This window comes from Ciona intestinalis, chromosome 12, assembly GCF_000224145.3.
Source record: "Ciona intestinalis chromosome 12, KH, whole genome shotgun sequence".
Classification (NCBI taxonomy): Eukaryota; Metazoa; Chordata; class Ascidiacea; order Phlebobranchia; family Cionidae; genus Ciona; species Ciona intestinalis.
In genome coordinates this window covers 4,218,280-4,235,567 of record NC_020177.2, presented here as the reverse complement: position 1 = coordinate 4,235,567, position 17,288 = coordinate 4,218,280, and the positions used below count along the sequence as shown (strand labels likewise).

Below are 17,288 nucleotides of genomic sequence, written 5' to 3'. Positions count from 1 at the left end.
ATCCTGGGTAAAGAAAGGAGAATGAAAACGTCTTACCTTACTATATGTCGTCACTATACCTATTGCGTATAACTTAACTAGGATACATTTTCATAATTTTCCTCAAACAAAATTTCCCTGCTGTTAATTAACGAATAGGTGAGGTGTATTCGATGACGTAATAAGAGTGTGACGTAACGATGACGTAGGAGGCAAGAGTTGATAAAATACATTGAAAGAAATTTGATGTTAAATTCTGACATAGCTTACCGGTAACAAAAAGTCGTACCACAAATGCAATGAACGTTTATACAATAGAATGTATGATATATTTGCAACCGAATGAACTTTAAGATGAACGTGTTCAATATAGGCTTTATGTTGCACATTTATAAAATTGTTAAAAAGTTTTAATGTGGCCTACAAAGGCCTAATATTAGCTTTGGTCTTCTATGTAAGTTCATTTTATCTTCTTGTATACAGTGGTTACCAAAAACAAAGTTGTATTCCCGTGGAATGTTCGCGAACGATTCTATGACACGATCTATGGAATGTTGTGGAAAATAGAAATTTGATGCACTATGTGAAGTTTGAAAACCTTGTATTTACGAACGACTTTACACCAGGCGTTTTCTCTTTGCCAGAAAATCGGATTTTTCTGAGGCAGATTTGATCCGACTTTTGAACGAAGATTTTCGTTTTGACAACTTCGTTTGAAGAATTTCCCTTTTCTTCTTGACCAACCGTCTTGGTGAAAGTGCTAGTAAATGTTTTTGTAGTATCTGCATTCGGTTTCGCATTTTCTTGCTTCCAAATGTCGTTGCTTCGCTTTATAACTAAAGGAGGTTTCCAAACTTGCGCTTGTGTAACCGGTGTATCTTCACTGTTATAATAAAAGTGACATTAATAACATGGATAAAAATGAGAACAAGAATTTCAAATATTACTCAACAGTAGCACAATAACGGTTACCTGTCAGATTGTAAACTATCCGAACTTTTTGATTCAGTATCACATATTGGATGGTCGGCAAGACATTGTGCATTCTCCCTTGCCAAACTAGTATTACTGAGATGGGTTTCTATTTCTTTGGCCAACGCTCTTAACTCTTCACTTAACGTTTCAAATGTTGTGTTTCCTAAATCTACCCCTCGATTTGGTTTAGTACTTTCTACTCTAGCATTCTGCGATTCTGGTACGTAGTTCTCATAAACATCCGCCTCAACATGGCAGGAGCTGCTGGAACTACTATCAGAGTAGACTCCGCTCTCATTTGAGCGGAAAACTGCCTCTGAATTCTCGTGGTCGTAACTTTGATCCATTTCGGCCACAGCGCCGCCGTCTGCCGTTGGAAAAGCAAACTTTTCACCAGAAAGATCGGCATTTTCAGCGCCAGATATTCCAGGGTCGGTTTGAACTGCTACACTACAAGATAAAATGGTAACTGAGGGACGTGGTATACGACGCACAAGTCTTGGATGGATGCCCAACTGTTGGTCTGGTTGTTCGTTTCGAGCTGGTGGGAAATAAAAGTGAAAACAGGTTTACAATAACAAACTTACAATACACCAAATAACTAATGAATAAATAAATGTAACTTACTTTATACTCGCGTGGCATAAAAACGACAGTCGTTAGAACGCAGGTGTCCATACACCTCATGCCAGTTCCGAATTACCATGTATGTTACTTTGTGGGTGATTATTTTTTGGGGATTTTTTTTATGTATGGCTAATAATTTGGACAACTAATACCAAAGGCAACTCTGGTATGAACCCACATAAAACATAGAGTAAAAGTATTTATAAACCATACACTCTTGAATAGGAGCCATCTTACCATAGCACATGTTATCAATAATAATATCTCCAACCGGATCTGACTGGTATAAACTCAATTGGCTGATGTCGTTCTTGTTGTCACTTGTGGCTTCTGAACCTTTTCGACCTAAAAGTTAACATAGTGTAAATTAAATTTTAGTGAAAGAACAGATTTATTTAAAATAACAATAGAGGTATAGTTACGGAATCGGACTTAGTAGGAAATATGGGGTACACAAGTAAACATATAAACAAATATAGCACCAATCTAAACGTTATTGTATACAGTTGTGGCTTTAAAATGTATGGATTATACACTTTATGTTTATTGTTTCTACATTTTACTGTTCATTAAAATCAAGTGCATTTATTTACACGAAATCTTATATTAACACGTTTTTTCGAACAAAATTAAGAAGAGGACCCACTGTTACTAATAGATGGAGGGGACTTAATAGAAGCAAGGGATTGTGTCCGGGATGCAACTGATGTACATCTGCTTCCTGCTCCAGATGCAACTCCACTGGATGATCTAAAAACATATTAAATTCAATTTTGGATTAGTTTAAGTTAATCATGTATCCCTTAATTTTTAAATTGGACAACCCATTGATTAGGACCACTGGGCTGGAGCAACAAGTGCTCAAGACACATAGGCCTACAATGGTGGCAGCACCAAGCCCTAAACCCATATTCTCTAATCCAGAGGCAAGCCAATGGCATACGATGTAACCGTTTTGGATGTAACAAACGTAATTGTTTATAGTTTAGTTTGCAAATAAACTTTTAGCGACTAATCTGGAATAAAAAATGTAGTATTTCCCAAATTTATCAGAAGTAATGGAATATTTTGTTGATATTTTATACAAACCTCCAGCGTTTGGATCCGGATTTATTGGATTTATCGTAACCTTGACATGTAAGGATCTTCTGCCAGATGTTGGCTATATCTTTCTTCAATACACAGTGGAATATAAACACCCAGAAACCTGGGAACATAAATGGAGGCTTGCATTAATGGTGAGTGATTTGTTGGAGCGAAAAATAATCTTAACATTTTAGGAACTGCATTGTAATTACACAGATTGAATGAATAGTCACTTACTTATTCTTACAGGCCACAGCAACGACATTCATTATAACACAGATGTTCTATTTCATAAACCTCATGCCCGCTTACTTTTTTATGGAACCATAAATATTAATTAACCCTTAAGTTACAGGAAATGTGTGTTGGGCACACACACCCACAATGGTAGCAGCATAGAGAAATATGACCAAATTAACCAGAACTGCCCCAACTTACCCTGCGTGCTGTTAAATATCACAAATAGATACGAAAGAGGCAATGATGCTTTACCAATTGATAGGAATGCAAGTCCCCATGTAATGCCAAGCAGTGCCATCAAACCTGGAAGGATATGGAAACAGTAATTAGTTACTTGGTAAGTCTAAAGTTAATGTCATTATTTATCCTCGCGTAGAGGGGCAACTATAGTTGTTATAACACTGGTGATTTTATTTATACACCTCGTGGCCACGTACTGGCTTACAAATTGTTGGTATAATATATGCATTGTACATGAAGTATGGTTGACATTTAATTACAAACCTATTGCTCCCCTTAACTTGCGACCGTTTTCATGTTTTGAAGATTTCTTGTGATTTTTTCGCGAGTCTCGATGTTTCAGCTTTCTTGATCTTAATCCCAGAAGTTGTGCGAGAACGAGGCAGAAAATAATGCAATTGAACGCAAAGATCAGAGCAAAAGGAGCAACTAAACATCCATAAAAGACTTCTTTCCGAATCCAACAACTTCAATGGAAGAAAAGAAGAAACATTTTGAGAGCAATTTAGGTTGCAGAATTGTAAAATTTCTACTTTTGTTTTATGTACAATATTTTGTTAGGAATAGTATTGCAACTAAAAGTAGGTCCTACAGCGCAGCACGCCAACGTTATGAGTACAGCAATTATATTATGCTTACATTCTATAATCATCCATTGGAATATAGACGGGTTCAGTGAGAAAATGAAGACACAAAGCTATGACGACAATTATAAGAGGCACACCTGGAAGTAAGAAATATGGCAAAGGGTAAAGTATTTTGTAATCAGTGCTAAATTTTAGACAAAACAGACCAAAACAAGAAATCTGATACACAAAAGTTAAAATTTTAAAAATAATTTTAAGTTAAGTTGCAGGGAAATTTGAATATAGAATGCAATTAATATGGTTGCATTTTCAGAATTAAACTAAAATATCAAACCCCTGGTCTTAAAACTCCCTACTGTTGTAGCTGCTCAACCAAACACACAATGCACGGTAAGTTAAACACTTAAAACCAAATCAAAGTGCAATAGAAAGAAAAGTATGGAATACCAGAAAAATAAATACAAGCTTACCCCAGCCTACAAGAGACATCTTCAGTATATACTTCCTATAATAAGTATTGAACACTCTGATTAATGCAATGTACATGTTAAGTGCTTCCAATCCCATCCATGTGAGAGCACTCAGTAGAAAGTAGTGAAGCAGAACTGAGACAGCAACACAACTCTTGGAGCTGTAAAAACAGAATCCGCATTAAAAGATAAACAGTTAGCCGTGGTGGTATGGTTGCACACAATGTTACAGTATAGCAGAATGGTTAAAGCCCTTAAAGAATTGTCTGCAATATACTATGTGGTAACTTGTAAGCGGACACGAGGTGTGTGAAACAAAACACCCAAGTTATAGCGACTGTCATTGTCCTGACACGCAGGGATAAAAAAGCAAATTTATTCTAAGCAGGTTCTTCATAGTGCATACTTATAGTAATAAGCAGGAGTAAGACTGAGATAGAATAAGTTGAGAGCTATGAGTGAAACACAGAGACACACAAGGATCTTGGCAGGAGCATCTCTTTTAATTTTCCTGTGAAAAAAAATAAAGAAAATTTCCATGCTTAGACACTGTATGTGCTAAGTACTGTAAAATAACAGAATAAATAATGAAACAATATGACTTACCCAAACATGATGTATGATAGCAGAGTGATTAACAGTCCAGTAACAGATAAACCACAACCAATATAAGAAAGAATTCGAAGTATCAACTCATGTGTTGGGTCAAGGTTATTGTTTTGATTATATACATCCTGTTAAAACAAAGGTTGTTAGTATATTACTAAAAGAAATAATAAATAACGGTTAAGCAAGATATGTGGTAACTAAGCAGCCAAAATGTATGTTAAATAGAACACCTGTGTTATAACAAGTTTTAACCAGGATAAATAAGTTGTATTTAATCAAAAATATTCCTACTAGTAAAACAGCAAAGTTGGTTAAATGAGAGCAATGACAAACGGTCTGAGTGCTTGAAGTGTGATTGACGTTACAACCATTAGATGACCAATAACCATCTCCAACGCTCTGGGAATATAAATGTACATTGCTAAATCGAAGCAAAACTTGGGTGACATTACAATATACTAGGTTAGGTTTAGCAATGGGGGGGGGCATGTAAAATAACCAAAAACGATTTCAAAACCGTGCCTTTTTGCAAATTGGACCCTGTTTAAATGAGTTTACTGTTACAACAATGAACAATAGCATTTCCATAACTGTAAACGATATCGGAAATTTGATTAGCTTAAATCCTATCCAATTTAATTTACCATTTCAGGTTCAAAGATGTAAATAAAGTTTTTAGGGGCCTCATAAACAAGAGAGATTCTAATACACAACTCACCGATGGGACCCAGAAAACACATTTAGGAAAGCCAGGTCTTGCTTGGAGACTTGAGTTATGTGTGAGGACTATCTTTACTGGCTCTGATAAATTTGAAACACGCCTATTTCCTGGAAAAACAGTTTGGCATAATTTGGTTTACCAAAAGTTGTGGTGTGAATGTATTTTTGAATGTAAGTTATAATCTTGCTTGGTGGGGTAACAACAGTCCTTATAACACAGATGGTTTGTTTTACACACCTCGTACTCTCTTACGAATTACCACTTATGTAACTTTGTCGGTGAATAGTTTTTTTGGAACTTTAATTTTTTGGTAACTTTTAGCACTTTTCCTAAACCTCTGGTCCAGAGGCAGTCATACTAATTACTATGCCGCTACACCAAGCCAATACACAATTTTTTAACACTTATTAATATATTATAAAGCAGTCAAACCTACCTATGCTTGCAGATATAACTTGCGATGATAAAAATGTATTTTGACTGGCATCTGGAAAGCTGGAATAACTCACAAACTGAAAGAAACATTGTATTTAATTAATCATATATTAAAAAAAGGCCAAATACAGATAATTTTATAAAAAATAAATGACTCCCATATGTTTTATGTGAATTACTATTCAAATTTCAATATTCATTAAAGCTTGAAGCTAAAGCTGACCCCAAACTTCCCTAGAACTTGCACCCCAAATCTGGCCTACATCCCAGGTTCTCGACAAGGAACTTACTCTCATAGATTGTGCAAAACAGAATACCTCAAATAGCTTAGGTGATTTATATAGTGTGTAGTAGATTTTCCTTTGAAGGTTTTCGTCGGTTAGAAAGATTGACGAAGGAAGAGAGATAGAAGCTTGGATGTTGGAAGTCGTGTTGGTGGTGGAAGGTTGGGATTGGAGGGATAAGTTGCCCTGGAAATTATTGGGAAAAAATGTGTAAAACAATATTTTGTATATTGTTAAATAAATAAATATATTTTGTAAAAAAATATTTTTATAATAATTTATTTTGTTATAATGCAATTATAAAACTATTTAAATAGGTGTTTTTTAATTTTGATACCCCTTAGGTCTTTATGTTTTGTATGCTAATATAAGCTAATCTTGCAAGTATAGCTGGTAGCTTAATTGTTAACACATAAAATGATGACAAAATAATCAGTAGCATAATTACTGATAAGTGGGATTTTTGCAGCACACCTAGGACCAATTTATGACACAAAGTTTTCGAAATCCTGCATTGCTACACATTATAAAACAAAATTATTTTACCTCCATTGTGAAAGTTACTGAACTCCCATCAAAATCCATGACATTAACAAGTTGGGCAGCTACTGATGTTGTGTTGCTTTCTATGATGGTGGGAGTTGAATTAGCGAGAGATAATTTAGAAGAAGCAACATCAATGACAGAAATCAATCTGAGAAAAAGGTATATATATATTATAACCAGATAGGATGTTCAATGCTGCTACCATTTTGGGTAGGAGTTATCAAAAAACCCAATAGACATTGCGCCAATCCTACTGTAGTATAAACAGTAAGGTAAATAAAAAATAAGTTTTTAGTAGTGTTACCCCTGTTGAGTTTTTAATGACTTTCGTTTTGTTGTCAATTTCCTTTTAATTTTGTTTTAATTAAGAGAAAATAAAAAAATAAAAATTTTAAAACGACAGCCTTTAAAAATTTAACACCAAAATCTACTTTAAATTTTTAAATTACCTCGCGTTTGCAGATGACTGCTCTCCAGCCAAGCTTCGTTCCTCTCTGGAGCTCATCAGGATGTTTTCAATAACAAGAAGAAGATTAAGTTCATCTTCATAAGAGACGAGGATCAGATTGTGGAAGATGTTGGTGAGAGTTGTGGCAATGTTAGTGATGTCGTATGCTCTCAGTGATCCTGCCTCCAGAGATGTGAGGTTAGTGAGGATCTGAAGGACTTCAACCGAATTATCTGTAAAGAAAGTTATACAATGTGAATTACTGGTGTAACATTAAGTATGCATTGAGTGTCATCGTAAGTTTCTACAACCACTATCCTACACCGCCAATACACACTTGTGCTATGGTGGTAGTAAACCTATATAAACCGATTTATTGTTGCCATTTTGTGGATACATACACATAGATGAAGCTGTTAACCAACATTAATGCTTTACATAAATTCCTAAAATACGGTGTAATTTAATCAAAAGCGATGAAAAAAGTCCCATAGTTACCACTTACCGTTGGTAATTGGAACCAATGAGAGGTCATGTAAATATCTGCTTGTTTTACCCAACATTCCACACTCTGACATGTCAGGCAGACGCCAAAAACCATTTGCATCGCTGTAATATAAATGCAGTGTGCACTGTGCAGTAATTTTATAAAAACTGGTAAATCTGAATTATACAACCACTCCTAAACTTTGTGCAGTTTATTTATAATTTGTTTTGCTGTGCTAGAAATATTTTAATAAATGTACCATAATATATTCTTGCATTTAAGAAAAACGGCAGTCATTACAACATGTGTGCTGAGTGCCCTAATTTATACACCTTGTACCTGCTTATATACAAAGTTACATTCAATCATTCCTCCTCCTACATGTTGTGTTTGTTTACTTACCATTGTCTTGTAGCTTGTGCAGTGCTAGGAGTTGGACAAGCTGCATATGAAGTAGAACTAGCTTTGGTGGCGCTCCATGTTATAACACCTTTTATCACATAACCAGATTCGTCATATGGACATCCACCTGCAAAGGATGAATGTAAGTGTAACCCTATTTATCTTTGCCCGACATAAGGAGTGTGTATTTTTGAAAACCCTTTAGCAACAATTGGCCGCATATATGTTTTTTAGGCAAGACATAAATTGATCAATGCTATAAATTAGTAATGTTCAAATTGTCAGCCATGGAAAAAAACACCTAAAACTTTACATGTGCGGTAACTTGAGCAGTCCTACACTTCATCATACTTAAACAAGGAAATACTCACCGTGTGAAATGTTTCCATGGCCATCATTTGTGCTCTGTGAAACACAAAATAGAGATTTTTAGTGGCTTAAAATTGACATTTTTATACAGACACACACAAACAAGTTGATTTAAGTTTTATGAATCACAGTAGGTAAAGGTAGATGACCCATGTTTTCATTAGCATTCATCGCCTCCATTTGGTAGTATTTCTGGACAGCAGATTATTTAAAACACTAAATTAAGATAACACAGCAGAAACACAGACAAAACACTACTAACAATATATTTTGCCTATCTACTTACTGTGCATGTTATTGCATTTGTTGATATATCGCAGGAACAGTTTTGTTTTCCACTGTCACTGATACAAGGTCTTGAATCTAAACATTGCCCATCGACACATGAGTGGTGTTCACAATTTGTTCCTGCAGTCCCACTCACACAAAAGCAAGTGTAACTGTTGTGGATTGACTGGCATATACCTAATAAGCAAAAAACAGTCATTTAAAAGCAGGAGTTTTGTTTACAAAAGTTTTTAAGGTCAAGGAACCGTTTGAATCTGTTTGCAGTGCACCAGTGATGCTACTTTTTAAAACCTATATTTTGCAAATAGCTCTTGCTAAAAGTTTATTGGTTATTAACTTATTAAATAATTAAAATTTAGTGAAATCTATGTAGGACACTGATGAAATTTTCACAGTACAGGGTTTTTTTTGAGAAATCTTGATTTAAAGTCCTTTGTTTTTAAACTAAGTAATGTGCCTTTATTAGCAATATGCTATCTGTCCACTAAACATACAAATATTAAGGAGAAGAAAACATTACCTTCATTTTTACAAGGATTTGGATTACAACGATCAACCAACACTTCACAGTTAACCCCAGAATACTCAGGAGGACAAACACAACTGAAAAATTTAGATTTATTAAAACAATACTGGTTGTTTCCAATTAAGGTGCCCAAAAATATAGATCTTTTAAAATAATCAAGAGGACAAACACAACTGGAAATACAAAAACAATTGCGGTTAATTTTATCATAACACTTGCCTGTGGGCTATGACATAAAGCGCCAAAAAAACCTGATGTGTCATTTGTTTGCCAAAAAAACCACTCTAATAGTGATTTATACATATTTAATAAGGAACAATTATGTTATGTCTAGTAGAAAGAGGCAGAAACATGTAAAAAAATCATTGAATCATACCTGTAGTAATTGATATGGTCTCGACATACACCTCTATTCAAACACGGACTGCTTGCACACTCATTGATAGCACGAGAGCACAACCTTCCTACAAACCCAGGTCTGCACTCGCATATGAAGCTAAATATAAACACATATTTTACTATAAATACAATTTGTCCCTTTCAAGCATTGGTATGAAATATTTGAATAGCATATCCAAGTCTTAGAACATGAACAAATCTTGGATGCTAAAAAAATTACAGACTATCATACACTGGGACAGCAATAATGTTGTACTAATATGTATATATTTATTAATCCTAACAAACCCAAGGTTAAACAGTGAACAGATTACCTGTTTTCAGTTACAATACATGTCCCTCCATTACTACATTGATTTATAGTACACATAGGTGATTGTCGTTCAGCGGCTGTAATGATCGCACCATTTGAATTTATTGATGTGAAAGAAACCGCTAAGCCTGTTCCTTTTGTTGTTCCCTGGTCTAAAAAAAAGTGTTGTGTAAAAACTAAGTGTACAGTAAGTGTATAAGTTGAATAAAACAAAAACACAGAGTTTCACTTTTAGTCGTTAACAGGCACAAGATGACGAAAAACAACATCCTTTAAAACGACTATTGTTGTCCCACTATGCGAGAATCAAAAAGCACATTGCCACATTCAATTTAAAAACTCACCGGTAGTGACTTGTGCAGGCATTCTATCAGTAACATAACTTCGTACAGCCGTACTTTCTTCTGTAGTGAATACACTTGTTGTAGGGGCTACAGTTGTGGTTTTTGCATCATTAGACACAGTATTTGCAGGTATAAGTAGCACCCACTGCCCAGCTACTCCTACATTCGATCGTATCTTCACATATGACGATAAAACACTCGCAGTTGAAGTATTTCTTGTCCCAATGTTGAGATGGAGATCAGGGCTAATGTCGTACCCAATCTGAAAAAGATATAAATTACCAATAGTCCTAAAACTGTAGTGTTTTCTGTTTTGTTTATAACTTGACCAGGCAGATGTAGTAGTGATGTGGTGTGATTTACTTCAAAGAAGTTTTACAGCAGCTCTAGCTTAAAGATTCTCTAAATTTCAATGGCCAACTCTAGCTTAAATTTTTTGGCGTTGAACATCACCCATACAGAATAGAATAAAGATATATTATATATATATATATGATATATCTATAAGTTTATAACCTGTGCAGCAAAGTCTCCTCTCCATTCCTTCATATGATAATTATATATGAGAAATACATTATCATCACCAAAAGCCACAACAACTTGGAACACACTTCCATCGGCAGTTGGTTTTTCACCATCACTGACCAAGTACCTTAAAAAGTTCAATGTCCTTAACTTACAGCTTTTTACATTGGTGGACAGATCCCATTATTATGAAAGAGCAACCAATTAAACTGACTTCAGGGCAACATTTGAACATTTGGTAGCTTACACATAGGGTGATTATTAGCATGAAATAACATATGCCATATATATATAACTTAAAATTTTGGAAGTTTTGGCAATAAAAAACATAGGCAATTTTCCACATACCATGTAACAATCACGACATTAGTTGCCTTAAATTCACTCGCCACATTAGAAATGCTCCTTGATTTTGACCCTTGTCTGTTAATAACCTCTGTAATACTTCTTAGAGTGATTTTATCATTTGTTTCTCGGAAAAATATAAGTCCCGTCCCAACTGAGGAATTCTTCCGCTGGATATCAGTCCAGAAAGGAGCAATTAACGCAGCGTTAAACTGAAATGTTTCTACCCTGGAAAAAAAGAAAAACTATATGAAAGAAAACAGTTTTGTGTATATGATGAGAAAAGATTTCAATATGTACATTTGAATTAGGTAACATGGATTTATTTTTGTCTGTTATGTATTTAGCACTTTAAGTTTGTTTGATATCAGGCAATAGTTGTTTTAATGAATGTACAAAATATTGTTTAAACAAATGTATATATTCTTCGAGGCCAATATCACCAGCTTTTCTATAAATGTTAAATTATTTCGGTGACGCAGTAGCAGAATATCTTTCTATATAGATAACAATATTGTCTTTGATAAGTGGCTACTTATGCTACTCAAGCCATTGCATCAGGTTTTAAGAGGTTATGAGCGTCGTTCACACACCCCCTTTAAGTTGATTTTGACGCAATATTGCGATGAATAATTGTCGGGAAACTTTTAGTGACGTAAAAAGGATATTCTTAAAAGAAACGTTTCTTAAAGCTAACCCAATAAAAATTTTTAAAGGCACAGGATAAAACGCTATTCTTAAGACCATATTTGTATCCAATTTAATCGGCAAAAATGCCTATATGTGCTCGTTTAGCAAAATCACAGCAGTGCAAATACTGTCAAAATAAATGGACGCTACAAAATCTTTTAAAAATACATTCTGTTTATCTTTTTAATTGGATCTCAGCAAATTTCTTTGATACGCGTGTCTTACTTGATCGTTTAAAAATAGCGCGTTTTTAGTAAAACGGATATCTCGTAGGTAAAAACGTCGTACCTGTTAAGGGGAAACTTTGTAGGTTGCAGGTGATCTGGGAATGAATCGTTACCAAACGCCAAGACTCCGTCTTCGAATATCTGGTAAGCATGCATATCGATGCATTATGAAGAAAACAACTTATTTATCCTTGCCTAATGGTGAGGCAACGCGGTATAACATGGGTGTTCTGTCGTACCTTTCACAACTCGTATCCGCTTACGAGTTCCCACGTATGAAACTTTGCAAGTTACTCTTTTTTTGTTATTTTTTTATTATTAAAGGATGGCTGACAAGTTAGTCACTGTATAAAATATTGAGGCAATTGCCATTAAGTACTTTTCCCAGAGACCGGTCATACGTAAACCAGGCTTAATGTAAACATCATTAACACTTTCTCACCATAAAATTAACCCATTCAAAGGACGAGTTTTGAAATGGGGTCTTTAGTTTTATTTTTCCCGATTTTGTTCTTCCTTTACCTAAAACAGCGTCTCCAGCAACCGGACCGAAATCAGTAAAATAACCAGGGAAGTCGTCAGTGCCTATAACAAAATATTGAATTAATGAATGCCACTTATTTATCCTCGCATGTCGGGCGAAGGACAGTCGCTATATTACACAAAATCTTGTTTCTGCAAAAATAAAAACAGTCGATCAGCCGCCCGTCGTTAATAGGTATTGGTTACCGCAACAGTAACAGTCATACGTTGAAGCCTTTTAGGAGTAAAATTATGATTGAATGATCAATTTGACAATTGTAAAAGCTTAGGTATCTACCACAAGCACATTTTAAAGCGGGATAGCCAAACGCTTATTAAATGAAAGCTGATATTAAAACTATCATCAGGCTAATGGAGTTTTGGACACAGTAATTATATTAGATCCATCTTTAATGCAGTTGAAACAGTTTACTTACATTTGGGAACAGCACAAGTTTCATAGCGTTTGGAGTGATGGGGCATAGTGGTGTAACACCAAGGAGCAGTGTCATTGTCCATGTTACGACAGAAGTTGCTTGTTAAATCGGCGTCGGGAAAATCATCAGGTCGCCTGAAAGCAAAGCATTGGTTATACCGAAATGCCATATTAATATCGCGTAAATCCCGAATCTTTTGCCCACCAGCAAGTCACCGTTTACCCTGTACGGCTCAGGGCAGTATGTTTTTACATGTAATTCCGAAAAATATATTTACGTACAGAACTAATTTTTATGTTTGGTTTGGCCTAAAATTTTATGATATAGAATAGGGTGGGAGAAGATGGGTCACCTATTTATTCTATTTTCTCGTTCCATTTAGTGGTAAACAAAGAACACTTAAAGAATTATGAAACCGTATCCTCACAACTCCCATGGACCGTTGTTAATTTTTTAAAACACGATCAGCATATTTGGATATCATGTGCTAATGTGCCCCATCTTCCCCCACAGTACTATATATATATATAAATAGGTTAAAATATATTCGCTACAAGAGTAAGGAGCTTTACGTAAAATGGCTATGCGGTTCATCCGAGTCCCATCTCTGACATTCGATCCCAGAAACTGTGACGTAGCCGGTTCCTCTGTAACTTTCTCCATTACCCACAAAGCATTCTGTTGATTGGAGAATACAGAATAAAAAGTGATTGGTAACAATCACAAAGGTTCATGCGTGGTAACGATAAGACATGGTAAAGTGTTTGTTTATTCTGCGTAGCTTAAAATATGGTAACCCATTATTGACCATTAGGTTAAAGCAATATAATGTCTTGTCCTAAGACTATCCTTTTGTTCGGTACCAATACGATCGCTCCAACCACCGAGCCCACGCGGCGCTATCTAAAATCCTCGTTCTAGTTTTACTACTGTTGCCTGTTATATGGTATTGCTGGGTAATATGAGACACTTTTAGCACATAATATCCAAATATCCCGATCGTGTTTTATACACAATTGGCAAAGTGACAAAAATTTGAATAAAAATGTGTCCCATCTTGCCCCACACTACTATATATCAACACTACATGTTTAAAATCATAACCACTCACCTTTTCTACCTGCGACCACCTCAGATGATGCTAGTACCGTCCAGGTATCGTTATTGTCTGTTAGCTTGACCACCGCCCTGAAGTTGATGATAGCACTTGTGTTCAAGTTAGATGGTGGAATCCAATACAATACGATCTCTTCACGTGGCCTGCGTTAAACAAAGCAAATTTAAATTGAACAGGTCCTTATAGGGGGCGGAGAAACATATAGTACTGTGGGGTAAAACGGATGCCGTTATGACATAATGTATCATAGAGGGTATACGGTTATATAATTCTGTAAATATTTATTGTTTACTTCTAAATTGGACGATAAATGAAAATTAAAACACGAAGCAAGTTACTCCAATTTGTACTTATTGAATAATATACGATTTACGTTGGTGTAGTAAATTTTCGTTTACGTTATGTTTGTTATGGTCATATATAGTAAAGTAACACATAAGAGTCCAAAAGCGTGACATGCATATTTGAGGACATGTTTAGCGGGTAAGACATTCCTTTAATGCATAAATTAAGAACCTTAAGCCACATATAGTCTAAACAGTCAGTAGTTGCGGTTTATAATCCGTAATCACCTAAAGCCAGAAGGGTCGTTTGTAGCAGTGGCGTCCGTATATTCAACGCCACAGTTTGTTATCAAAACACCACCTTCCGACTTCAGCCTTTCGAAATTTCCTATTGGTAAGCTCGCGCCGACTTTGTGCGCCTCGATGTAAAATGCTTCTACCAGCGAAGCCCTTTTCGTTAGATCTTTGCTGTTCCGAACACGTAATGAAAATGCGAACGGCTCTCCAGGTTGGAAAGTTCGTTTTGGCAAATGTAAAACCGCAGGTGCGCTGGGCGAAAGTGTGCCATTTCGAAGTAGGAATAAAGCCTCGGTTTCGCACGGTTTGAGGACAGTTGGTTTCGAAGTAACATTAATGGTTGTGTTTTGATACGACCACACTCCGGAATTTTGAAGAGAAATCTCGACACCGAAAACGCAGAGAAAAACAGTGGGCAGGATACACAAGTAAAACATGTGATTCATACTTGTACAATAACCTGTGTGTATGAAATTGAGATACAGTTACTACATTTATATGTTACTCGCAACCGTTAGCAAATATAAAATTTCTGGGTTTATAAAAGCAGTTGGAACCCAATTTGAGTACAGATCTACTATCTAATATTCTTATATAAAAGTCATACACGGATAAACACATACATTCCTTTTAAATAGGTATGTTTAATGGGCAGTTGGCCACAGGTGCTGTAACTCATTTAAGATGCCGTTTCGTGCAACAAGCGCTTTAGGCGAGTTTATATCACGTTGCGGTAAAGTGCGAGTTACACTCAATTAGTTACGCATTTCAAGATAAGTTATCAATCATTTAAAGTATGCAGTTAAATCTGGAAATTACAAACTGTAGCCTACCATATGTCACAGGTGGTCTAAATAAAGTAGCCCGTAATGCTATCTGATATAAACGATATTTTATTAGTTTCTATCCTTCCATTACTTTATGCTTAACGTCTGCATATTACAGCTGTATACACACTTTCTATACATTCTCATACAGTATACTATATTCCTAGTAACCATATTGGCGTACTGATACAACTTAGAGGCGCTGAGTCTCAAATTACAAACACCGCCGACACATATATCATATACCCAGACTGGCGAGTCAAAATCACCGCCACACTAGAGTCGCACTGTCTGAAACTTCTTTTTTCGTTTTATATAAAAAACACATCGAAAAGGAACTAAATTTGACCTGCGCTATGGGTCACCATAAGCCGTTAAACACGCTTAAAGGCATATCGACATACACTAATATACAGCAGATAGCGTGAAAGTTTACCTGTATACGCCAATGCTACACTGCAGCTTTTACAATGCTAACTATTGTTCGGCGTTGAGATTTCATGGTCTGATGCTTCGACCTACAACCACACGCTTAGACATGGACGCAGAAAAACTCATTTTCGCTCTGTGGGTGTTTTAGTCAGTCCTAATTCGCTATACCATAAAAGTTGCCCCGTCAACTTGTAATCTGCGCAGAAAATCTGTAAACCCAAAGTAAGCTTTATATAATTAAAAACAGACATAAATAGCGAACGTTATGAAAACGCACATGTAAGCACGAATATATAATTTGCCTTTGCAGTTAAACGTGTGTATTCGCGTTTTTGTACCACAAACCGATACACCAATAAAAACACATAGGCTTATGTTATACATAACAAAACCTTGTGATTTTGTTATAGACCTAATATAGTAAGTAGTCATAAAAGCCACACAAAGATAACACTAAACATAATAGCTGGACACATTTGGTGGTCGAATCATATAGTAGGGTGGTGGAAGATGGGACACGTTTGGCACATAATATTCAAACATCCTGATCTTGTTTTAAACAATTAACAACAGTCTATGAAAGTCGTAAGGATACGGTTTTATAATTCTGTAAATATTCTTTGTTTACTACTAAATGGAACTAAAAACTAGAACGAAAAGGTGTCCCATCTTCCCCGCCCTACTATATAGTAGTTAAGGGTAAGATGGTCTTTATCATTCCCATTTATTGTTTCATTTGGTAAATAAAAAAAATTACAAGCCCTATTTTCGCAACTCTGAGAAAGCGTTGTTAATTGTCAAAACAATATTGGGAAATATGGGATATTGTGCTAACGGTATCCACCTACCCCCAGCACAATATTTACACCCTTTAAAAAGACTACAGCACGGTTATATAAACAAACAAATTTAGTAGACCCGCCCCTCATGATACTTCCGATATTAATTTGTAGACAGAATTCGTGATAAATAAAAGCGACGGAACAGCAACACACAAAATGCCCAAGAGAAAAGGTCTAGACTTAGTTTTCCTGTCGTAATGACATTCTGTGATAAGTTCCCAAACGGCGTAAAATGTCAACTTGAAACGGTGAGTCACACGAGCTAACAGATTCGGAAATAAATCGAATTAAACCTTCTTAAGTAAGCATTTAAAAAGCGGTTAAAATATATTGTCATCGATAGGTTAACTTATGCCTTATGGGAATTG

The 17,288-nt window shown here is 35.6% G+C and overlaps 1 protein-coding gene across 1 annotated transcript; it reads right to left on the bottom strand.

Moving 5' to 3' along the window:
- Nucleotides 1–123: 123 nt before the first annotated feature.
- Nucleotides 124–15,896, bottom strand: LOC101242091. Its single transcript, XM_004226752.3, has 33 exons — nt 14,811–15,896; nt 14,233–14,381; nt 13,694–13,799; nt 13,122–13,255; nt 12,605–12,747; nt 12,224–12,303; nt 11,249–11,473; nt 10,892–11,027; nt 10,376–10,637; nt 10,033–10,183; nt 9,696–9,815; nt 9,314–9,396; nt 8,792–8,970; nt 8,508–8,541; nt 8,137–8,263; nt 7,753–7,856; nt 7,249–7,480; nt 6,800–6,947; nt 6,287–6,439; nt 5,971–6,046; nt 5,532–5,641; nt 5,105–5,212; nt 4,811–4,938; nt 4,611–4,715; nt 4,205–4,365; nt 3,787–3,871; nt 3,412–3,614; nt 3,106–3,210; nt 2,671–2,788; nt 2,228–2,331; nt 1,819–1,926; nt 952–1,495; nt 124–862 (listed from the first exon to the last, which is right to left on the bottom strand). Exons 1-33 carry the CDS (start codon nt 15,263–15,265, stop codon nt 559–561), a joined length of 5,280 nt encoding a protein of 1,759 aa, XP_004226800.2. The 5' UTR covers nt 15,266–15,896; the 3' UTR covers nt 124–558.
- Between the last annotated feature and the right edge of the window lie 1,392 nt (nt 15,897–17,288).

What these genes read in the sequence shown, in the direction of transcription:
- LOC101242091 (XM_004226752.3), bottom strand. Translation starts at nt 15,265, where the DNA reads ATGAATCACATGTTTTACTTGTGTATCCTGCCCACTGTTTTTCTCTGC. An exon ending in GAACCGCATAGCCATTTTAC is followed by an intron (nt 13,256 to 13,693) that starts GTAAAGCTCCTT and finishes CTTTGCTTTCAG; the next exon opens with GCGACCTGATGATTTTCCCG. An exon ending in CAGTAACTTTCACAATGGAG is followed by an intron (nt 6,440 to 6,799) that starts GTAAAATAATTT and finishes AATAATTTCCAG; the next exon opens with GGCAACTTATCCCTCCAATC.